This window comes from Culex pipiens, unplaced genomic scaffold (genome assembly GCF_016801865.2).
Source record: "Culex pipiens pallens isolate TS unplaced genomic scaffold, TS_CPP_V2 Cpp_Un0003, whole genome shotgun sequence".
Classification (NCBI taxonomy): Eukaryota; Metazoa; Arthropoda; class Insecta; order Diptera; family Culicidae; genus Culex; species Culex pipiens.
The window spans coordinates 751,885-771,666 of record NW_026292820.1 but is presented as its reverse complement, the minus strand read 5'-3'; the positions used below and the strand labels follow the sequence as shown (position 1 = coordinate 771,666).

Below are 19,782 nucleotides of genomic sequence, written 5' to 3'. Positions count from 1 at the left end.
AGCCTTATTTAATAATTTCCTTATTTCTAAATTTCCATACTTCCAAATTTCCTGATTTCTTAACTTCCTAACTTTCTAAACTCCTAATTTCCTAGTTTCCTAATGTCCTAACTTCTTAATTTCCTGATTTCCTAATTTCTTAACTTCTTAATTTCCTAACTTCTTAATTTCCTAGTTTCCTGATATCTTAATTTCCCAATTTCCTAACTTCCTAACTTCCACACTTCCTAATATTCTAATTTCCTAATTTAATTTCCTAACTTCCTAATTTCCAAATTTCCTAACTTCCTTACATCCTAATTTCCTTACATATAAATTTCCTAATTTCTTAATTTCATTATTTTCTTATTTTCTTTATTTAACTAATTTGCTAATATCATAATTTCCAAATTTCCTAATTTCCTAATTATTTAATTTCCTTATTACATTTTTTTTTAATTTTAGTTTTTCTTGTTTTGGAATTTAAGAATTTCTAAATTTGCTTTTATTTATTGATTTCTTCATTTTGTTTTTAATTGTTGTTAAAATCTATTTAATTTTAAGATTTGAATATTTTTAATCTTTTTATTTTTTCTTCGAAAGAACCTCAAGCGCGCACACCGTCAATCGCGCTCATACCGAAATGTCAACTTTTCTTGGGGGGGTCACGAAAAGAACACGCAACATTTCTTGACCGCGTTCCTTCCGATCAGCATACCGTACTTAAACATTGGACTGAGTTTCTAGAGTACATAAAATAAAAGTGATTTTTTTATGATAGAGCAACAAACTTAATTTGGAATGATTTTGAAGTATTATGATCCGTTTTTAAAGTAGGATTGATTTGTTTTCCACAAAAAAAGACGATTTTGGAAATTTGTGTCAGTTTCCATAAGGTAAGAAACGGTAGCTTGTCAATTAAACTGAATTTATGTTTGATCATTGGAGTGAGTTCCTGGAGATAATTCTATAAAAGTGATATTTGAAATAATGAAAAAATGTACTATTTGGGATGTTTAGAGTTCCTGAAAAAAAAGAAAATGTTTTTTTTTTCAAGAAAACAAAAGAGCAAAAGAATTTCGAATGATTAGAAAATATCGGTTTAAGTACAAAATGTAAGAAACTAGAAATTTGTGACTTTAACAAGAAAATAATATAAAAATGATTCTCGCAAAAAAATAGATAATAAAATAAACTATCTATGATGATTCTGAATATTTTGTCAGTTAAAAAAAAAGTATAAGAAACGGTAAGGTTTAATGTGGAAATGTTTTGAAATCTACACGCTTTTTGTCTGATTATTGGATGGAGTTTCTGATAAAAAAAAGTGTTTTTCTCAATATGAAAAGAGGAACGATCCCAAAAGAAGAAATAATTTGGAATTGTTTTGGAAATTTCTATCAGTTAAAAAAAACTAAAAGCGGTAACTTGAAAATCAGAACGCACCATATTCAAGCATTGAACAGACCAACAGAAACAGGAAAAATGCAGGATAAAATTAAATTAAATGGGATTTTCTCAGTGATTTGTAAGCATATAAGCAACGATAGTCTGGAAATCATTAATACATTTTGGTGAGCAACAAAAAATATGAGTTTGGTACTTTACTTGTAGGGAATGAAATGAGTATTATGAATTGGAAAATAATTAGAGTGGTTAAATTATAATAGAAGAAGATAATAAAGTTTGAAGAAGTACGGTGGCCTGAATAGCTGAATCTTTTATTAACGCATTTGAAAAAAAAATTAAAGAAGTTATAAAGTTATAAGTAGAATGACTTCTTATGATGTTGAAAATTTTAATTAGCTTGAAGAGAAAATAAACGAAACTTAAAGGAAAATATTCAAAACTGAAAATGACTTTGCAAATTGAATTATTAGAATACTTTCCTATGAATTCAAGAATTCTAGTTTGAATATAAAACGTAAAATAAAACTAGACATCAACAACAAAAAAAGAAAAGAGGCCAAAATGTTACCAAGAATGAGGAAAGAAAAAAACTAAGAAGAAGAATACGTTTTTTTTCATAAAATTATTTTTATTAGGTCCTTTTCGGTACTGGGACCTGGTTAGGAACGAGTCGGCTTTTGTAATTACATTTGACTTAATAATTACAGAGGATCTTGTGTGTAAATGCTAGAGGGAGGGGATCCGATTACCCGCGGCCTACTCGGGGTTAGTAGGGAAGGGATTGATGTTAAAGACAAGGCGTGGTATGGGAAGGGGGATTGTGTAGGGGTCTTGGTTGGCTCTGCTGGCCTTTGCTTTTGTCCTCAGCCGCAACTCGGTGTCCAGCTGCTGGGGCGATCTTGCTTCGCTTCCGGTGTAAACCAGAAACGACGGCTTTGTGTGAAGGCGAGTTATACCAACTGAAGGAAAACTAACTGAAGGAAAACTAACTGGGAGAAAACTAAATAGATATTTTGGAATCTGAGAGAAACTGATAGATCGGATAGAGAACATCAAGGTCTAGTTGAGATAACGCGTCTCGCATTGGGATTTCTGGTGGTCTTCCTCGGGCCCTGAGGGTATCTTTCAAATTAATTCTGTGAACATGGTGATCTGGACACGCCCATACGAAATGGTCGATGTCCTGATAACCCTGCCCACAGTCGCAAAGGTTCGTATCACTCATGTTGATACGGTAAAGATGAGCCTTGGAAGAGTAATGGTTCGACATAAGGCGGGACATCGTTCTGATGAATCCACGCGTCAAGTCCATTCCCTTGAACCAGGCTTTTCTTTGCACCTTAGGTCGTATGGAATACTAGGATGTAATATCAAAATCGATTTTCCAGCACAGCAATTTTTCAGTTCCTTTTGGGGTCCTAAACAACTCCCCAAAGTTTGGGAACGATTGGTTTAGTCCTCACATTGCGCAAAGCGATTCTATTTTCCATATAAATTTGTATGGGAAAAACCATTTTTTTGGATTTTGATATTTATAAAATCCACGTTTCACGCTGTACTAAAACCGGATTCATATTCGGATGCTCTGGAAGGTGCTCTACAACTTTCCCGAAGAAAGTATGGTGCTAGCTTGTCCCTGAAAGAAGATACAGCGTGTTCAAAACTCGTCTAAAACGTGATTTTCGAGCAAAAAACACGTTTTAGACGAGTTTTGAACACGCTGTATCTTCTTTCAGGGACAAGCTAGCACCATACTTTCTTCGGGAAAGTTGTAGAGCACCTTCCAGAGCATCCGAATATGAATCCGGTTTTAGTACAGCGTGAAACGTGGATTTTATAAATATCAAAATCCAAAAAAATGGTTTTCTCATACAAATTTATATGGAAAATAGAATCGCTTTGCGCAAAGTGAGGACTAAACCAATCGTTCCCAAACTTTGGGGAGTTGTTTAGGACCCCAAAAGGGACTGAAAAATTGCTGTGCTCGCTAAATTTGGACAATTTTATTTTTTTCCATACAACCATATTACACCCTAATGGAATACATCCAACGTCCTTTGGTGTCGTCGTCCCATTGTTTTTGCCAATCCAGAAGCGCACGCTGCCTCGGAAAACCGTAGCATTCTTGTAGGCTAATTGGCCTTTCAAAAATGTCTCCACTCTCAGCACCCTTCTTGGCGAGCAAGTCCGCTTTCTCATTACCCGGAATCGAGCAATGAGCGCGGACCCATACCACCGTGATGCTGAAGGACTGTTGTCAATTACCAGTTTATTCCTGTAATCACACCGGATCAGGAACCGGTAAGACAGTTCGTAGTAACGATTTCGCCGAGGCAATACTCCCGCCAAGACCTCGAGGGTCATGTTGTGAGTTGAGTGCATGCATCCCAAGACAATGCGAAGACATCGGTACTAAAAAGATAAGTGTGTTCAAAACTCGTCTAAAACGTGTTTTTTGCTCGAAAATCACGTTTTAGACGAGTTTTGAGGACGCTGTATCTTCTTTCAGGGACAAGCTAGCACCATACTCTCTTCGGGAAAGTTGTAGAGCACATTCCAGAGCATCCGAATATGAATCCGGTGTTAGTACAGCGTGAAACGTGATTTTATAAATATCAAAACTAAAAAAAAAATGGGTTTTCCCATACAAATTTATATGGAAAATTGAATCGCTTTGCGCAAAGTGAGGACTAAACCAATCGTTCCCAAACTTTGGGGAGTTGTTTAGGACCCCAAAAGGAACTGAAAAATTGCTGTGCTGGAAAATCGATTTTGATATTACACCCTATTATACATGGATGGACTAAGGCGTGAGCCTTGTGCCAAACCCATGTAACTTATCCGGGTGATTGCCAGATCACCTTGCACAAAGTGCATGTGTTTTTCTGACAACAGGTTGATGAGGAAGTTGCACATCGTCGGATTGAGACCGCTCCGCCGAAGCTTTACTCCCAACACCTCGATGGAGACTGAATCAAATGCACCCTTGATGTCTAGGAATACAGAAGCCATTTGCTGTTTCTTACCACGGGCTATGTCGATCCCTGTGGCCAGCAAGGCTAGACAGTCGCTTGTTCCCTTGCCTCTCCGGAAGCCATACTGCGTGTCTGACAGCAAGTGCTCTCGTTCCATCCATGGTTCGAGGCGGTCGAGGATCATCTTCTCCAGCAACTTGCGTAGACACGACAGCAAGCTGATTGGACGATACGAGTTGTGGTCGGATGCCGGCTTAAAGGGCTTTTGAATGGCAACCATCCGGACCTGTCGCCATTCGTGTAGAATTACGTTCTGCTCCACGAACGTGTTGAACAGATTCAACAGACGCTGCTTGGCGACGTCCGGAAGATTCTTCAGCAAGCTGAACTTGATCTTGTCCGGACCAGGAGCAGTGTTGTTGCCCGTCAATAGTGCTATGGAGAGCTCTACCATCAAGAAGGGAGGATTAGCATCGCTCCCATCAACAACGTCGAATGATGGATGAGTCGGCACCGAGTCCGGGCACACCTTCTTGGCGAAATCCAATATCCACTTGTCCGATTTTTCCACACTCTCGTTTGGAACGGAACCTCTACGCATGGCCCTCGCAACGCGCCACAGAGTGCTAAGAAGAATACATTTGTGTGATAAAAGAAAGCAAGATGTTTAGAATTGGATGATCTGGTAAAAAGAAATTATATAGTGTACAGAACCGGATGGGGCCGGATCACTCTGGAGAGTTCCGGAGGAAATCAAACACGGCGGGCTACTTAAAACGCAAACTTTTATTTGCCACTCGCAAACAGACCGAACTTCTTCCAACGGACGTTTATTGGGATCTGACTATGACAAAAACTACAAGTACACACAAAAAAATTTTACTGTAATGACAAAAGTAACTTACTCTCGAAAGAAAAGGTGGTCAAAATTTGCTACATTAAAAGTTTTTTTCTTGTTTTGAAAATGAAAACTTTTACTGCTACAGTTTTTGAAAATCTCATTGCTTACTGAATTAAAAGTTTTAACTTTTAATTCGACTATATAATTTCTTTCATTTTGTCGTTCTCGTGTAACCGTCGACGCCTAAGTCCGAAATGTAAACAAACGTTCAGGTGCAGGTGATTTCGGTGGTTAGTGAGGTGTGGTTCACGACGGCAATCAATGCCGAGCGCGGCCACAGCCAGGACATAAACCACGACTTGGAAGCGGAAACCTTCGAAGGAGGATGGTGCCAAAGCGGAACAAGTTTGGGGATTTAGGGGAAAGTTGGTTTTCAAAAGGATAAGGCCAGCTTCCTGCTGGACCTGCAGCTGTTTCACGACCGGAATGGGTAAGAAGGAAGCTTGGGTGTTTGGTGGCGTTTGTGATTGATTTTGTTTGTTTTTGTAGGACGCCGTTTATGCGGTTGCCGAAGATCGGAGGTCGGGATGTGAATTTGCACCGGTTGTATTCCCGGGGTGGAACGCGGTGGGTAGACGAGATTGAAGTTGAAGCAGATTTGCATCCGCTTTTTGAACAAGTACCAGTTAATTTTAACGGTGAGGAGAAGGATCCGACGGAAGAGGAAAACGACGAGAAGCGGCATAATCGGAGGTGGTCAGTGCGGATGTTGCACTCGGTGCCGGCGGTTTATGACCATCAGCAGCATTATGTGCCGGAAGTGATGACGGGTCAGTGTGGGATGTCCTGAGGGTCCGCAGTCCATTTCTCGTTGCGGGACATGTTTGACGAGTATTACCTAAACATCCGGAAGAACAGTTTGCACCAGTTCTGGAAGGACCGTCTGTACGAAAGCCGCAGGTCCTGGAACTGTCGTAATCGGATTACTTCCAGAGGTTGGAGCGAGATCCGACGAACCTGATCAAGAACATCTACCTGGAATACCGAAGAAGTCACCGGTGAGTATTGAGAATGTGTTCAGTGTCTAGCCAATTTCATTTACTTTCAAACTCTTTCAGCAACTCCCACCCGCAAACGCTCATCTCGCGATGGCGCGGCTTCTTCCGGATGAACTTTGACGGCGAGTTTGCAACATCTGGGAGGACGAAGTGATCGGGAACTATCCTTTCAGGCCGAGTTTCAGGCGCTTCACTTCCCAGCCGGAAAACGTCGACTTCCCTTCCCGAATCAACAACCAATGGCCAATTCCTCCAAGCCTGTCCAGATGATGGCCGGCAACGAGACCACCCTGTTCTCTACATCGCTGTCGAGCTCCAAAATGAAGGGCGCGATGTTGCTGCCCTACGAAACGTCCATCCGTAGGGGTCTTCGGACGCGGAAGTTAGCTAACCATAAGCAGATGCGTTAAATACAACAATAAAACGAAAACATACTGTTTTAATATTAAAATATTGAAATAAAATCCATCACATTTTTCGAAAATCATCACTGTAATGTTAAGTGTTTTTTATTCTTGCGATGAAAAGTTTTTTCTTATATGAAAAGTAAAAGACTTTTACCGATACAACGATTTTGTTCCAGAAATGCATGGTAGTATCAAAAACTTTCCAACTATTAAATTAAAAAGTTTGAACTTTCTACGAATATTCACCAACGCGAACTTTTAATCCAACGAACGATCTTTTTAAATTTAGAGTATTTTTTCTTTGTGTGTAACATACATGGATCAGATCGGTGCATCTTCGCGCCACCGATCGCAGTAAGCTGGGAGGGTTAATTTGGTGAGAGTGGGACCACAGAGAAAATTTAAATTAAAGAGAAAGAGCGACTTCAGAACTGCCACCTAAACAGGCGAGAATTAGTACTGCGCGGGGCAGCACCAGCCGCGCGTACCACAGTACATCATTAGTCTACTCATCTTCCTACCTCTACCAATTCTTTACATATAGTTTAAAAAAGTACAAGTAGATAGGATAACTTTGAAAATAATAAATTCAGTACACAAATAAGCAAACCATTTGTCAATATTATGTGATAAAACTGAGAGTTTTGCTTTCACAAGAAACGAAATTTTGATTCATTTGACAGATATCTACAGTGATCTAAAACATAGAGGTGAGATTTGGAAAATGTATATCTACCCATAATTTAATACTGTTGAAACAAATAACTTTTAAATAACATTCCATTATTTGACACTTCATATTAAAATATTAAAAATTCAGTAGAGCCAAAGAAAGAAAACAGAAAAAAAGAGTAGAGAAGGGGGATAATGTAGAGAATAAGACCAGGATAATCAATATTTGCAAAATAACCTAATTGAATAAACTATTATATGAAAAATAAAACGTAGACATGAATTATGACCTTTTCAAATGTTTGAGTTGAAAATCGATTGGGTTTTGGCATAGAACAGAGATAAGTAGAATTGCCACTTGCCGAGGGGGACGTCACTCCGCGATAACACACTAAAACGCACAAAAACGAGCTCGAAAAGCATCAACGCTACTCATCGTGCCGAGTTTTCACATAACGCCACCCTAAAGCAAGTTATCGCAAGTTAACGCGCGTTAAAGCGAGTTAAAGCGACCAGCGTCTGCTCGACTTTTCAACCAGGGAAATCTATCTTGCAACCTTGCCGTCGAGCAGTTTTTGGTCATGTTTGGCAACTCGGTATTTGTTTTGGTTTTTTTCAAGCAGTTTTGACAGAAAGAAAAAAACAAAGCAAAAATTGCGATTTTTTGTCAACGACCGGAAAAGTTTGCTCCGGGGTGATCGCCCGGCTGTCCTCGTTTGTGGGGGCCATCACGATCGGCAATCTGGTAAAGAGCACACTCGGCCCGGAGGGAATGGACAAGGTTCAGATTGCGCACGGCCGTAGCACCGGCCGGGTTGAGGTCACCAACGTCGGGGCTCGATTTTGAAGGCGGTCGGCGTGGACATGAGTCGCTTCCAGGACGATGAGGTTGGCGTGGAATGACTTCCGTGACGGTGTTGGTGTCAGAGTTGCTGCAATGCTGAGCGAGGCGGAAAAGTTGCTGGAGCAAAAATTTCACCCTCAAACGAGTGCGGCCAAGCAGGCGCCAAAACTATGTGCCGGCTGTTGCTTGGAGGATTCGTTCCTGGACAAGGGTTTCCTGTTGGACAAGAAGACCGTTGTGCACAAGCCGAACACAAGTGAACGCAAAGATCTTGATCGCCAACACGCCGATGGACACGGACAAGATCAAGGACTCGATGGTGAAGATTGCTGAGCTGGAGGTCGCCGAGAAGGAGAAGATGAAGGACAAGGTGATAACCAGGACCAGGCTCGTCTCGGTCGTTGCGATCTGTTCGAAAGTTTGCATCGATGTGATCGCCCGTTCCAACATCTGCAGGCCACGGTGCCGGAATATCTCGCAAGGAGGCAAGTTGCTGCCCAACAGAAACTTCGCCCCAAAGTGGTAAGCGGAGGAATTTGGAGGAGATTTCGGTGGAATTCGAGGAGGAGAAAAAGTTCATGGGTAAGTTTTTTTTATCCGGCGAGTTTAAGTTTTTAATTTTTAAATTTGTTGGTAGATTCTATGGAACATTCCGGTGTCAGCGCTCAATCGACATCCTGCTAGGCATTGGCATTTTAGTGCGACTCGCAGCAAAACAGTCCGGCGCGCTGCAGCTGGAGAATCTAAAAATTAAGGTGCTTCTGTCGGCCGCTGACGAGAATCTGGAAAAGCTAAGCAGCAACTCATCCGGGAAGAGCCGACGTGGTATGCGATGTGGAAAAGTAAAAGGTAAGCCTGTTCATCTGAACAAGCATTTCGATCGAAAGTGCATACAGTTTTTTTTAAATATTTTTAGACGTTTGTTGTTGTTGAACACTGGGCCAGAACAGAACACTAGATATATTCTCGCTGCATCAGAGAGTGCGTCGGCCGCCAAGGACACACTTAACCAGCTGGGCAGCATTCCGTGGAAGATCAACAGCGAAGTGATGGCGTTGTTCATCAGAGCAGCATCTCCATGCTGGACCTTTCCTGCCCTCCTTGTCGCCAATCGAAGAAACCGTTCCGCGCAGTGAATTGACCGGTTACGATTGGTTCATCCTGATGCGCAAGAAGATGACCCACTGGCGCAAAGCTCACCTGATTCTCCGCACCTGAACCACTCACTCTCTCCTTAGTTCGGTATGATTTTGTACACATAATTGAATAAAATCCTGTTTTTTTCTGTTGATACTGTTTATTTTACTTTAGCTTAGAATTTATTTATGCATTAATACAATAATTAAGAGCGATTTCAATATCAGATCCCCATGAAATTTTTAGGGGTTGTTCGGTAATATATAACTAACATCTGGGCTGAATATGAGCACCCACACGTCTTCATCAGCATTTCAGGTTGTACAGGTAGATCTTCGTTTTACCCCTTGTCGGCCGCGTCCGGCATGTTAAACAGCGTGGCCGAGTCCTTGACCAAAAAGCTCAAGCGGGATCCACCGCCGCTGTTGGGCGCAACTGCGACGGTCTCCGGAACAATGGGAGCCTGTGCCGTCTGCAGTCGATGCTGTCCTCCAAGCTGGCCGCGTTGCCTGTATGCAGCGTTATTGTTGTCCACAGCCAGTCGCATCAATCATGCCGATGTTCGAACGCTTCGCTCTGATTCTCACCAGCCAGCTCAAGGATCTTAATGGCCACTTCCAGGTTTCCAATCTTCTGCTCTGGTCCTTCAGAGTGTCGCGCGACCTTTCGATTCCTCCACCATGAAATCGACGAAAAACCAACCCGTCTCGAATCGCTGGAACAGGAACCCTTCGAAGGCGCAGGAAACGGTTCCGACGGCTGATCTGTCCCCACCGGTTTTGCCCTCCGCAGGTTCATCGTGGTACAGCTCCGTTAGCAGGCTCTTCGCAGCCAACACCGGCCCCGAAACACGCCCGTTTTCATTAATGTTCCGTTCGGAAGTTGCATCAGCACAACGCGGCGAGAATCTTGTTTCCTCCTAGAGCGCCACCGTTTTTTGACCACCATCCGTCCGGTGACGGAAAAAAATCTAGCAAAACAAACTGCTCGACTGATTTGACAACGAGAACTGTCATTTGCTCTTGACAGTTCTCGCTGTCAAAAAAAATCGAGCAGTGTGATGCGAGAACGCAAGAAAAGGAAAGCCAAAAGCAAGTTATCGCGGTTAACGCGCGTTAAAGCAAGTTAAAGCGGAAAGGTGAAAGTGAACGCTGCAAAGGTTTGAAAAGGAAGCTTTATCGCTCGGTTAGCGCGGAAGTGACATCCCCCTCGCCACTTGCCGATTCCCCCTTGTAAACGTCAAGGGACACTGCCGACAGCGCCACCACTGCTCGAAACGGTCGAAATGCGCACTGTGCACTTTGATGCACGGTCAGCTGGATGTACTCAAAATCAAGTTCAAATCCACTCAAAATCAAGTTCGGGTCTCGAACTGAAAATGAGTGGTTTTCTGAACTTGATTATGAGTGGATTTTTCACTCAAACGACAGTTCAAAAGCTGAACTGACGTTTGAGTAGTTTGGACTTGGCGAAGAAATGGTCAGCAGCAGTCAGCTTTTTTTTCTAAGTCGAGGTAAGTTCAGTTCAGGAAGCGGCAATTTGTTTTTTCTTTCCCGGAACGTTCCGGGTGTAGCAGAGGCCCATTTTCTCAGCTGGCGAAAATGGAAATTTCTCCGAATGGTTCGGAATGTTCAGTTATCCATTTTCCAGCTGGTGGAAGTGGCAAACTTGCTTTTTCTTTTCGGAAGGTCCGGGAGTTGTGATGGTCCACTTTTGCCAACTGGAAGAAATGTCAATCTACTTCCCCCTTGCCGAAATGGTCCGGGAGGATTGAGTGACCACTTTTCCAGCTGGCAAAAGTGGCAATCCAGTTCCCGCTGTGTCTCAAGATGCAAAAGCAAAGGAAAAACTTCCTCCTCCAACAAATTTTGCCCCATCCGGAATCCGGATTGTCCGGCAGGTACAAACTTGGCCGGATAAACATTTCATTCTTTGTTTTTGGAAGTCCGGAAGGTGCAACGATCGTTGGAGGAGGAATGTATGTCTTTTGCTTTTGCATCTTCCAGACGGTCCGGAAGGTGCAAAACCGGACGAAGGTGAGAAGTCAACCTTTGTTTTTGGAAATTCCAGATTGGTTGGAAGATTCAAACGCAAATGAAGACCTTACTCCTCCAAATTATTTTGCAACTCCCGGACAATCCTTGTAGACTTTACGGATGGTATTATTTAAATTAATTTATATTTATTATATTTCTTAAATCGAAGCGGCTAAGCCTTCATCACCAAATCCCCCGGCCCCAATCGAATTCGGCTCAAGCAAATCGATTTCCCCGATCGGACAACCTCCAGCTCATTCCAATTAATCGCGCCCACTTAATCCGCGACAGTGACAATATCAACAACTGCCTTCGTTTCCAGCAGCAGCACCGGTCCAGTCGACAGCGGAACACCAACCTTTTCCGCTTCTTGCTCTTCAGCGGCAGCAGCCGCAGCGGCCATCGCCCAGCAACTGCAGTCCAAGATCAACAACAACTTTCTTGCGAATTGGGGAGGCGCACGAATACTCGCTGTTTAACGATTCGAGTGGTGGTGCTGGAGCCGACGGAAGTGGCGCCGGAAATCATTACGGTGGTCTCTATGTCACCACCATAAGTCACGGTGTGGTTGGTTTAGGGCATCACGGGTCGTCCACCATCAGGCGTTGGAGGCGGGGACGGAGGAGGTAGGGATCGAGGAAATGGAACCGGCGGATCAAATGGTGTCGCCTAAGCGTTTGTGCTCGATAACGACCGCTGCAGGTTGGGTAAGATAGAGGTTAAGTAGGTTCACGCAGTTGAACGTTTATTTTTTTGTCTTTGCTCAGGTGAATGCCTTGGAAGCACAGCCGACGCCTGTACAAGCACCGGCGGTCAACAAGCTGGCCGCGGGTGAAAAACGTACGACACCTCATTTTAGCTGGCGCTGAGTTGACCTGGTGTTCGCAGAATCTCCGTTGCTGCATGAGATGCCCAGAAATCGTTCCGTGTTTGGAAGGGGATTGGATGACTTGGCGGGACCGAGGGCGAGGACTTGTGCGCTTCACGTTGGCCTGACCAGTTCAGACGTTTGTCGGATGATGCTGCAACTGCGGATACTCGTGGTATCGATGACCGCTTTAGCATTTCGGTTCTCATCAACTTCCGTAGGCGTAGACAACAGGTAAGTTGACAGAAATATGTCTATAAACTGTTCTGAATAAAGTTTCTTATTTAAAACTTCATCATCCCGGTACGAGAATCGAACTCACGACCTCTGGATTGGAAACCCAGCACGCCGCTAGTCGAAACCCATCCCCTACCGGTCAGTATTCCCAGTGAGCATATTTACTCTTTTAAGGGATCTGACTTTGCCGAGCCAGACAGGAATCGAACCAGTCACCTTCCGCTTACTAGGCGAAACCCGTAACCTCACGGCCACGGAAGCTCGGCAGCTTATTCATTCCTTTATTCCTCCAGATACTACGACAAGGAGCAATCCAAGATCCTCAAATTTTGGCCCACACGCACACTTCCGATTCGTCCTCAACGCACGAAGCGTCGGACGTAAACAGGCCAATATTATCATCAAAGCTCCGACGGCCGCCATAGCCGTTGAAGTGTTAAATGAGGGAGAAGTTTATGTTGACAAGAAGCACCTGAACGATCGATGCAAGCGCTTCCACGGAAGTTGCGAGAAACGCTGGAACGACCTAAGGGTGCCTCCGGCGAGCCACGATGAGACAGCTCGTCAAAAAGCTTATTCTGCAAGAAGTCACCAAACTGGTCGACCTTAAACATACCTTCCTAAACGACGCCGTCAAGTTCATCCTAGAAAGAATATCGACGCTTGCCGCCGTGTCCAACAGCAGCGCCGGTCCAATCAGCAGCGGAATACAAACCTCTTCCGCTTCTCTGGGGGGTCAGCGTTAGTCACGGTGAGGTTGGTGGAATGCATCACCAAGTGCATCACTGAGGGCCGAACCACTACTATCGAGCTCGGAAGTCTGATGCGGGAATGCAGGAGGTCGGGTTACGGACACGGACCTGGGGTCACATGGCGTTGCCAGATGTTCTAGCACAAACCGCTGCAGGTAGGATAAGTTAGTGATCAGTTAGAAGTTCACGAGTTGAACGTTCCTTTTTTTCTCCTCTCAGGCGGATGCCGGTTGCCGGTCAGCTCCAAATCATCGAGCAACTCGACGACACCACCTTCCGGAAATTCGCAACCCAGTCTGCGCAGCAACAACAACAGCATTCTCATCCGATGATCACATGCAGCGACAGATACAGCAACAACATCAGCAACAATCTCAATCTGGGCTGTACTCTTCGTCATCAAACTTCCAAAGCAGTCGAGTCCACCGCTGAGCGGGCTACCATCCGCCCCACATTTCCGGATTGAACCCGAAAGCCTCGGCCTTTTCGGCACTTCCACCTTCGCAGAACCATCAATGAGGCAGCGAAGGGAAGCAAACTGCCCTCGTCGACCCAGTTCGGTAACTTGTTCCACCAAAATCAATCTCCCGGACCGCCACCCTCGGGATCACACCCTGCCGCAGCAGTCGCATGCATATGTGGCGGAGGAAGTGGCAGGAACCGACCTGGCCCACCACTAATAGCGTGGAAAGGAGTACGATGGGAAGGCGATGGTGGAGGAGCAATTCAGCGGTCAAACAGAACGAGTCAGAAATGTATTGATTCAATATAAATGCGTCTGGGAATAAAACAAAAAAAGCAAGATAATTGTTTCCTCAACCTTTATTTCCGAAATCAATCGTATTTAGTTATGAACAGGCTTTTTTAAGGCATTTAAAACAAAAAAAAAAACAAAAAAATCCCGGTTGTATCAAACTACTCATTTTGCAGTTCGAGCGCTAAACTTATTTATGAGTTTCAGCATTAAACTCATAAATGAATTCCTCCACGCATGGTCCAAAATGAGTGAATCGAACTTGATTTTGAGTACATCCAGCTGACCGTGTGGAACTGCCCTGTGCATTCTGGAGGGTGCGTTTTGTTTGACAGTGACAGATGGAAAAAGGCTTGTTGACGTTCAGTTGACGATCAAAAATGTGAAATGGTGCTTGGAAGCTGGGTGAAAAGACGAGACTAGTGAAGGCGGTTGAACGTTAGGATTGGGCGCAAATTGCGGTTTAAGTTGGAGTGCGGAGGCTTTGCTGGTCAGGTTGGTCGACGAGAACCGAGTGAGTGGAACAAAGTGGTGAAGAAGATGCCACTGAGAAACAAGATTTTAAGCCGGAAGAAGACTGCGTCATACTGCGTACGTTCCGGAACACGGTTAAGACTTCTAGTACTTTCCGCCTAACCTGCCCGGGCGAATCTCGTGGGTGCCTGCTTAAAGGTTCTCGGCAATTTCGCAGTGCTACACGATTGAAAAATTCCTGAAGAAATACCCGGACGCCACCCTGCTGGACGTTACCCGCAAGGAGAAACGCCTGTCGAGCGCCATGACGAAAATTTGATGCAAATCATGGTCGAAACACGCAACAGGCAAGGCAAGGCGGACAACGAGCAAGAGGAGGAGCCCGTCGACGTCAAGCACAACTCGGGAACCGTTGCCGGCGTAGCCGGGTTTCTTCCTCAGAATCTTCAAGCTGGAACACCACGACCACTTTTCTTCACTCCGAACGGCAAAATAGTCTTTTCCTCTTCCGGTTCTTCACTTGGTTTGACAGCGACAACGAAATGTCAACATGACAAAACAGATGTCTTGGAGAAGTGAAAACGGGTGTCAACTTATTTGGCATAATCTTGGAATTTAGAAAAAAAAGATGCTGATGCTGATGCGAAATAAAAATCATTTAATCTTATTTTAAAAAAAATCCTAGTTAAGGGATGCACTTATCTTGAATTTTCATAATTGTTTTGATTTGTTTTCCATGTTTTTTAAAATCATTTTACATTTTTAATGAATAATATATATGTGCCAACCAGTTCTCCACATTCTTGGCAGTATTATGCGCAGGGTGTTGTAGTTCCCCGTTTCGCCGCTGGCATCAGTTAGGCAGCACAATTTTGTCCCCCAGTCGGTAAATGAGTGGCAATTCTATCTTTCTCTATTCTATGCTAGAAGCGAGGCTAGAACGAGTAGCACAAAAACTCCCTCGTTTTCAAGTGGCTGGCCGGCGCAGTGGTAGCGTGCACGACTAGCAAGCGAGAACCTGTATATCGCTTGTACGTTAACGCGCAGCCACCTTTTTCAGCGAAAAATTTCGCTGGTCTAGAGAAAAATTTCGCTGATATCAGCAAAACCAACCCAGCAAAATTCGGTCGCTAGTTTGACGATCGATCCCCTTTCCGTGTTTTATTATTTTTCAAGACCATTTAAAATTTAAGTGTTTGGCTATTGAAATTGTTTCATGGCCAATCACCGAAATTTAAAGTGTTTTGCGATTGTTATTCGAGTTTTCTGTACAGCAGGGCCAGATCATGTGAGAAAAACTTCGATGCGCTGTGGGAGTTTTGCTCACACGGAAAGGGGATCGATCGCCAAACCAGCGACCGAATTTTGCTGGGTTGGTTTTGCTGATATCAGCGAAATTTTTCTCTAAACCAGCGAAATTTTTTGCTGAAAAAGGTGGCTGCGCGAAATCAAATCCAGCAACTTGGTTTTGCTGGTTTGTTATTTCCGAAACGGTTTCTTTTCCAGCGAAAGTTTTCGCTGGTTTGATACACATCCTTCCGACAGCCGTCATAAATGCTTGTTATTGTTCACGTTTGGAAGCGATTTGTGGCAATCGAATTGCTTTAGGGTTTTTTTCAAAACAAAAAAGCATGAAAAAGTTCTGCATCAAGTGTTCAGCATTAAAATACATACTCAACAGGTGATGGTTCTTTTCAATGAAAAGAAGCACGTTTCCATAAAGTTCTCGCAGCAGAAAAATACGGTGCAGTGAAGCTGGAGATGTATTTGTACTGCTGCATAGATGAGTGCACAAATTGTCGCAGGTGGCAGCAAGAATCGTAGGCGAGGAACTTGACCATGGCCGCGGAACAGTTTGTGCTGTGGCAAGTAAGTACAACGAGGAACTTGACCATGGCCGCGGAACAGTTTGTGATGTGGCAAGTAAGTACAACCTGGCTGGACTTTCTTTTAATTCTGCTTCCGTTACTGCGAAATCTTTTCTAACGATTGTTCCATCCGTAAACCTCCGTCAACCGGAACGGAACTTTAAGATTTTTAGGTCGGTAACCGGTCACGCGCTGGAAACAAAACAACATGCAAGACGGTTTTAAACAACCACTTTGCCACATGCTTTTACACGATTCCCAATTAATCTCTGGTTCTCAAATCCTCTGGTTTATTTTGGCATAGGCTTCTGCCGCCAAAACAAAAAAACAAACGTCGGTGATAAAAAACGCTGATCCAGTGCAAAAAAACACTGGTCCAGTGGAAACATTCGCTGAACCAGCGGATTTTTCGCCGAAACCAGTAGAATAATCTCCTGGTTGATTTTGGCACGAGCTGCTGCCGCCGGCAAAAAAAAACCCCGGACGTCAGCGATAGAAAACGCTGATCCAGCGTAAAAGAACACCAGTTCCGCTGGACCAGCGAATTGTTTCCCAAAACCAGCACAATAATCTACTGGTTGATTTTGGTACGAGCTGCTGCCGCCGGAAAAAAAAACCCGGACGTTAGCGATAGAAAACGCTGATCCAGCGTAAAAGAACACTGGTCCAGTGAAGAAATCCGCTGGACCAGCGAATTGTTTCCCAAAATTAGTACAATAATCTCCTGGTTGATTTTGGTGCCCTGCCGCTTTTTCCAAACCAGCGAGAAAATTTTCTGATTCTAGCAAAACTGATCCCCCAAACAGCGACATTTTTCACCAAACCAGTGTTTTTTTTCACTGATTTGGTAGAATTTCATCGGTTTCCAAACCAGCGAAAAAAATAGCGATTCTAGGTAATTTTTGTGCAGGCTGAGAAATTAGCGACATTTTTCGCTAGTTTTAGCGAACTTTATCGCGATTTGGCGATGGATCCCCTTTCCGTGTGCAGTGTATACTAAAGACATAGAAATCCTCACCTGTTTAATATCCACCACTTGACTGACTGCAAGATTGATCTGAATTCGTGCCCGAGCGCGGAGAGCGGTGCCCATTTCCTGTGGAAAAGAAGAGACGTTAATGTATAGTTACGGAAATTGCTTTCCACAAAATTGATCGACGCCACCAACATCGTCAGCACAGCCGACAACAGTTATCCAAACTGTGAACAAGGCAAAACTTCATTTACCTCACCGCGATCAAAGGCTAGTATGGAGATCGGAAGGAAAGGGGTCAAGAAACAGCTTTACGAACAGCAGAACAAAGGAGAGGGAGCGTTTTCTTGGGGCTTTTCTTTACCCTCTCTGGCTTGCTTTCGCTGCCGCTGCTGCCCATTTGAAATTTTTCTTGAGCGTTTCCTTCCGATGTGCATACACCGCTTAAAGCAAGTAACTCGATTAATGCTCACTACCTCATGCGTGAGGCTCTGGGGAACTTTTACGATTACAATTAATTCAGAACGTTTTGGACAGTCTAACTCAACGCGTCGGCGTAATTAATTTAGAGAAATCCACCCTTCAACAATGGACATTGTATAACTGGCCGCCCGTGTGGATCAATCGGACCGCGCACTGGACTCACAATCCAGAGGCCGCCGGTTCGAATCCAGCGGCGGGCGCTCTAAAATTCTTTGTGTAAATATGAGTATTCGGCGCCGTCGCTCCGTGCCATACTTTCATACACTTAGGAGCCCAGGGCGGCGAATGTACTCCGTTTCAAACGCAACAACCGATTCGTACAAGGAATCGGTTGTTGCGTTTGAAACGGAATACGTAAACGATTCGAATTGAATTCCGTTTCAGAATTCCGATTGAGTTAACTGGGCGACCAAAGAAGAAAACAACAAAGTTAACCGCTGGAGACTTCGGCAAGAGGCGTCACGGGTCTCCCACAGACCGTTATTATGAAAAAAATCCACCCAAACCAATTATTGGAAATGGTTTCTGGGACGATTCACGGGACTGACTTAGCCGGATTAAGCCTAAGTCAAGCGACTTACATGTTTATAAGTAAATATTAAAAAAAAACCTACATTAGGCAATAATAAATCAAGGACAACTAGATTGCACAAAAATAATTTAAAATGGGGTGACTTTGAGCCAAAAAAAGACATTGTACCAACAAACGACTGAAGATTGTGTTGATAAGTTTGAGTTTTATGTTAATTAATTTATTTGTGAATGGATTAATTTGATCCATTTATGTTTCCAGAAAAAAAAAAAACAATTAGATGATATTGCTACGCAAATCTGCTAACTCTGTTTAAATAAGGACTGTTGATTTATAATCACCTAGAAGTGACAAATTTGAAAATGATGCGCCCATTTTTCAGTTTTGAATTATTTCCTACAGATTACAAATAAAACAATCATTATTAGGGCAATAAATTTAGTGACGTGGCAAGTTTGTGACATTGCAATAATAATAATATTGTTTTTTTTTGTTTAAAAACGTTTATAAAATTTTAACCATACGAATGAAATCCAGAGAGTACTTCAGCTAGGGACCATCCATAAACCACTTGGGCACTTTAAGAGGGGGGAGGGGGAAATGGCGACTGTCAACGAGGGGGGGGGGCGGGAGGGGGGTGATTGAGATTAACAAAAACGTGTCCACGAGGTTCATGGATGGTCCCCTATTATTTAGCCCATATTTTTTTTCTTATGTAGAATGATTATAACTAACATGAGTTCAACACATCCCATAGGATTAAAACATCCCATAGGATTAAAATTTCAAACCAATTGTGATATTATATCACAATTGGTTTGAAATTTTAATCCTATGGGATGTTGTGTCATAGAACTTTTGTTAGTTTTAATTAGGGTTAGTGAAATTTCACGATTTCGCGGACAGCGTGAAATCCGCGAAATTTGGCTTTTTCCGCGAAATCCCGTGAAATTTTATGTTTGTGTGAAAATGTAACGATTTTTCTCAAATCAATTTATCAAATTAAAAAAGGAATAAAAAAAATCTTATGAACTACTGTAGAATTAAGTGAGTGAATACCCTGGTTTAATTACTAATGAGCATGAGAGATCACCCATGGTTGCCCCTCCGTTGCTGAACAGAACCGTAATATCCTTTCAGCACTACTGATTATAGGCTTTGACGATCTAGTGGTGTTTCCCTTATCAACAGCATGTATGAATGCGCCGAAAAGATAAAACACCATGATTGCTAAAGCTACACAGAAAAAAAAATCCGGTAAATTTACATCATTTATGATGTACCAAAAGTGCACGTCATTAATGATGCGAAATTACATCCATTTCATTTTAAATTTACATGCCATCCGATGTAAACGGGCCAAGGCAAAATATTTCCAAGTCATGTAAATTTACGATGAAATATACGTAAATTTACGAACAAAAAAAAAATTTTTTTGCCCCGCTGAATCTTGAATCCGATGTAAATTTCAAATGCCTTCGT

At 43.2% G+C, this 19,782-nt stretch overlaps 2 protein-coding genes across 5 annotated transcripts in view; one reads left to right on the top strand and one right to left on the bottom strand.

The window, feature by feature from the left end:
* LOC120424220 (scavenger receptor class B member 1) overlaps positions 1–19,782 on the bottom strand; it is a 130,258-nt gene that overhangs the window by 13,328 nt on the left and 97,148 nt on the right. For 3 of the 4 annotated variants that reach the window (XM_039588274.2, XM_039588275.2, XM_039588276.2), the window contains exon 8: positions 17,331–17,408. The exons of the other annotated variant lie outside the window; for it this stretch is intronic. In XM_039588274.2, the coding sequence (XP_039444208.1) occupies positions 17,331–17,408 (78 nt within the window). The remainder of the gene's footprint in view (positions 1–17,330; positions 17,409–19,782) is intronic. 4 annotated transcript variants of the gene reach the window in all.
* LOC120424221 (uncharacterized) lies at positions 10,853–15,123 on the top strand. The gene is made up of 4 exons (XM_052711368.1): positions 10,853–12,066; positions 12,127–12,168; positions 12,256–12,461; positions 13,436–15,123. Exons 1-4 carry the CDS (start codon positions 12,001–12,003, stop codon positions 13,680–13,682), a joined length of 561 nt encoding a protein of 186 aa, XP_052567328.1. The 5' UTR covers positions 10,853–12,000; the 3' UTR covers positions 13,683–15,123.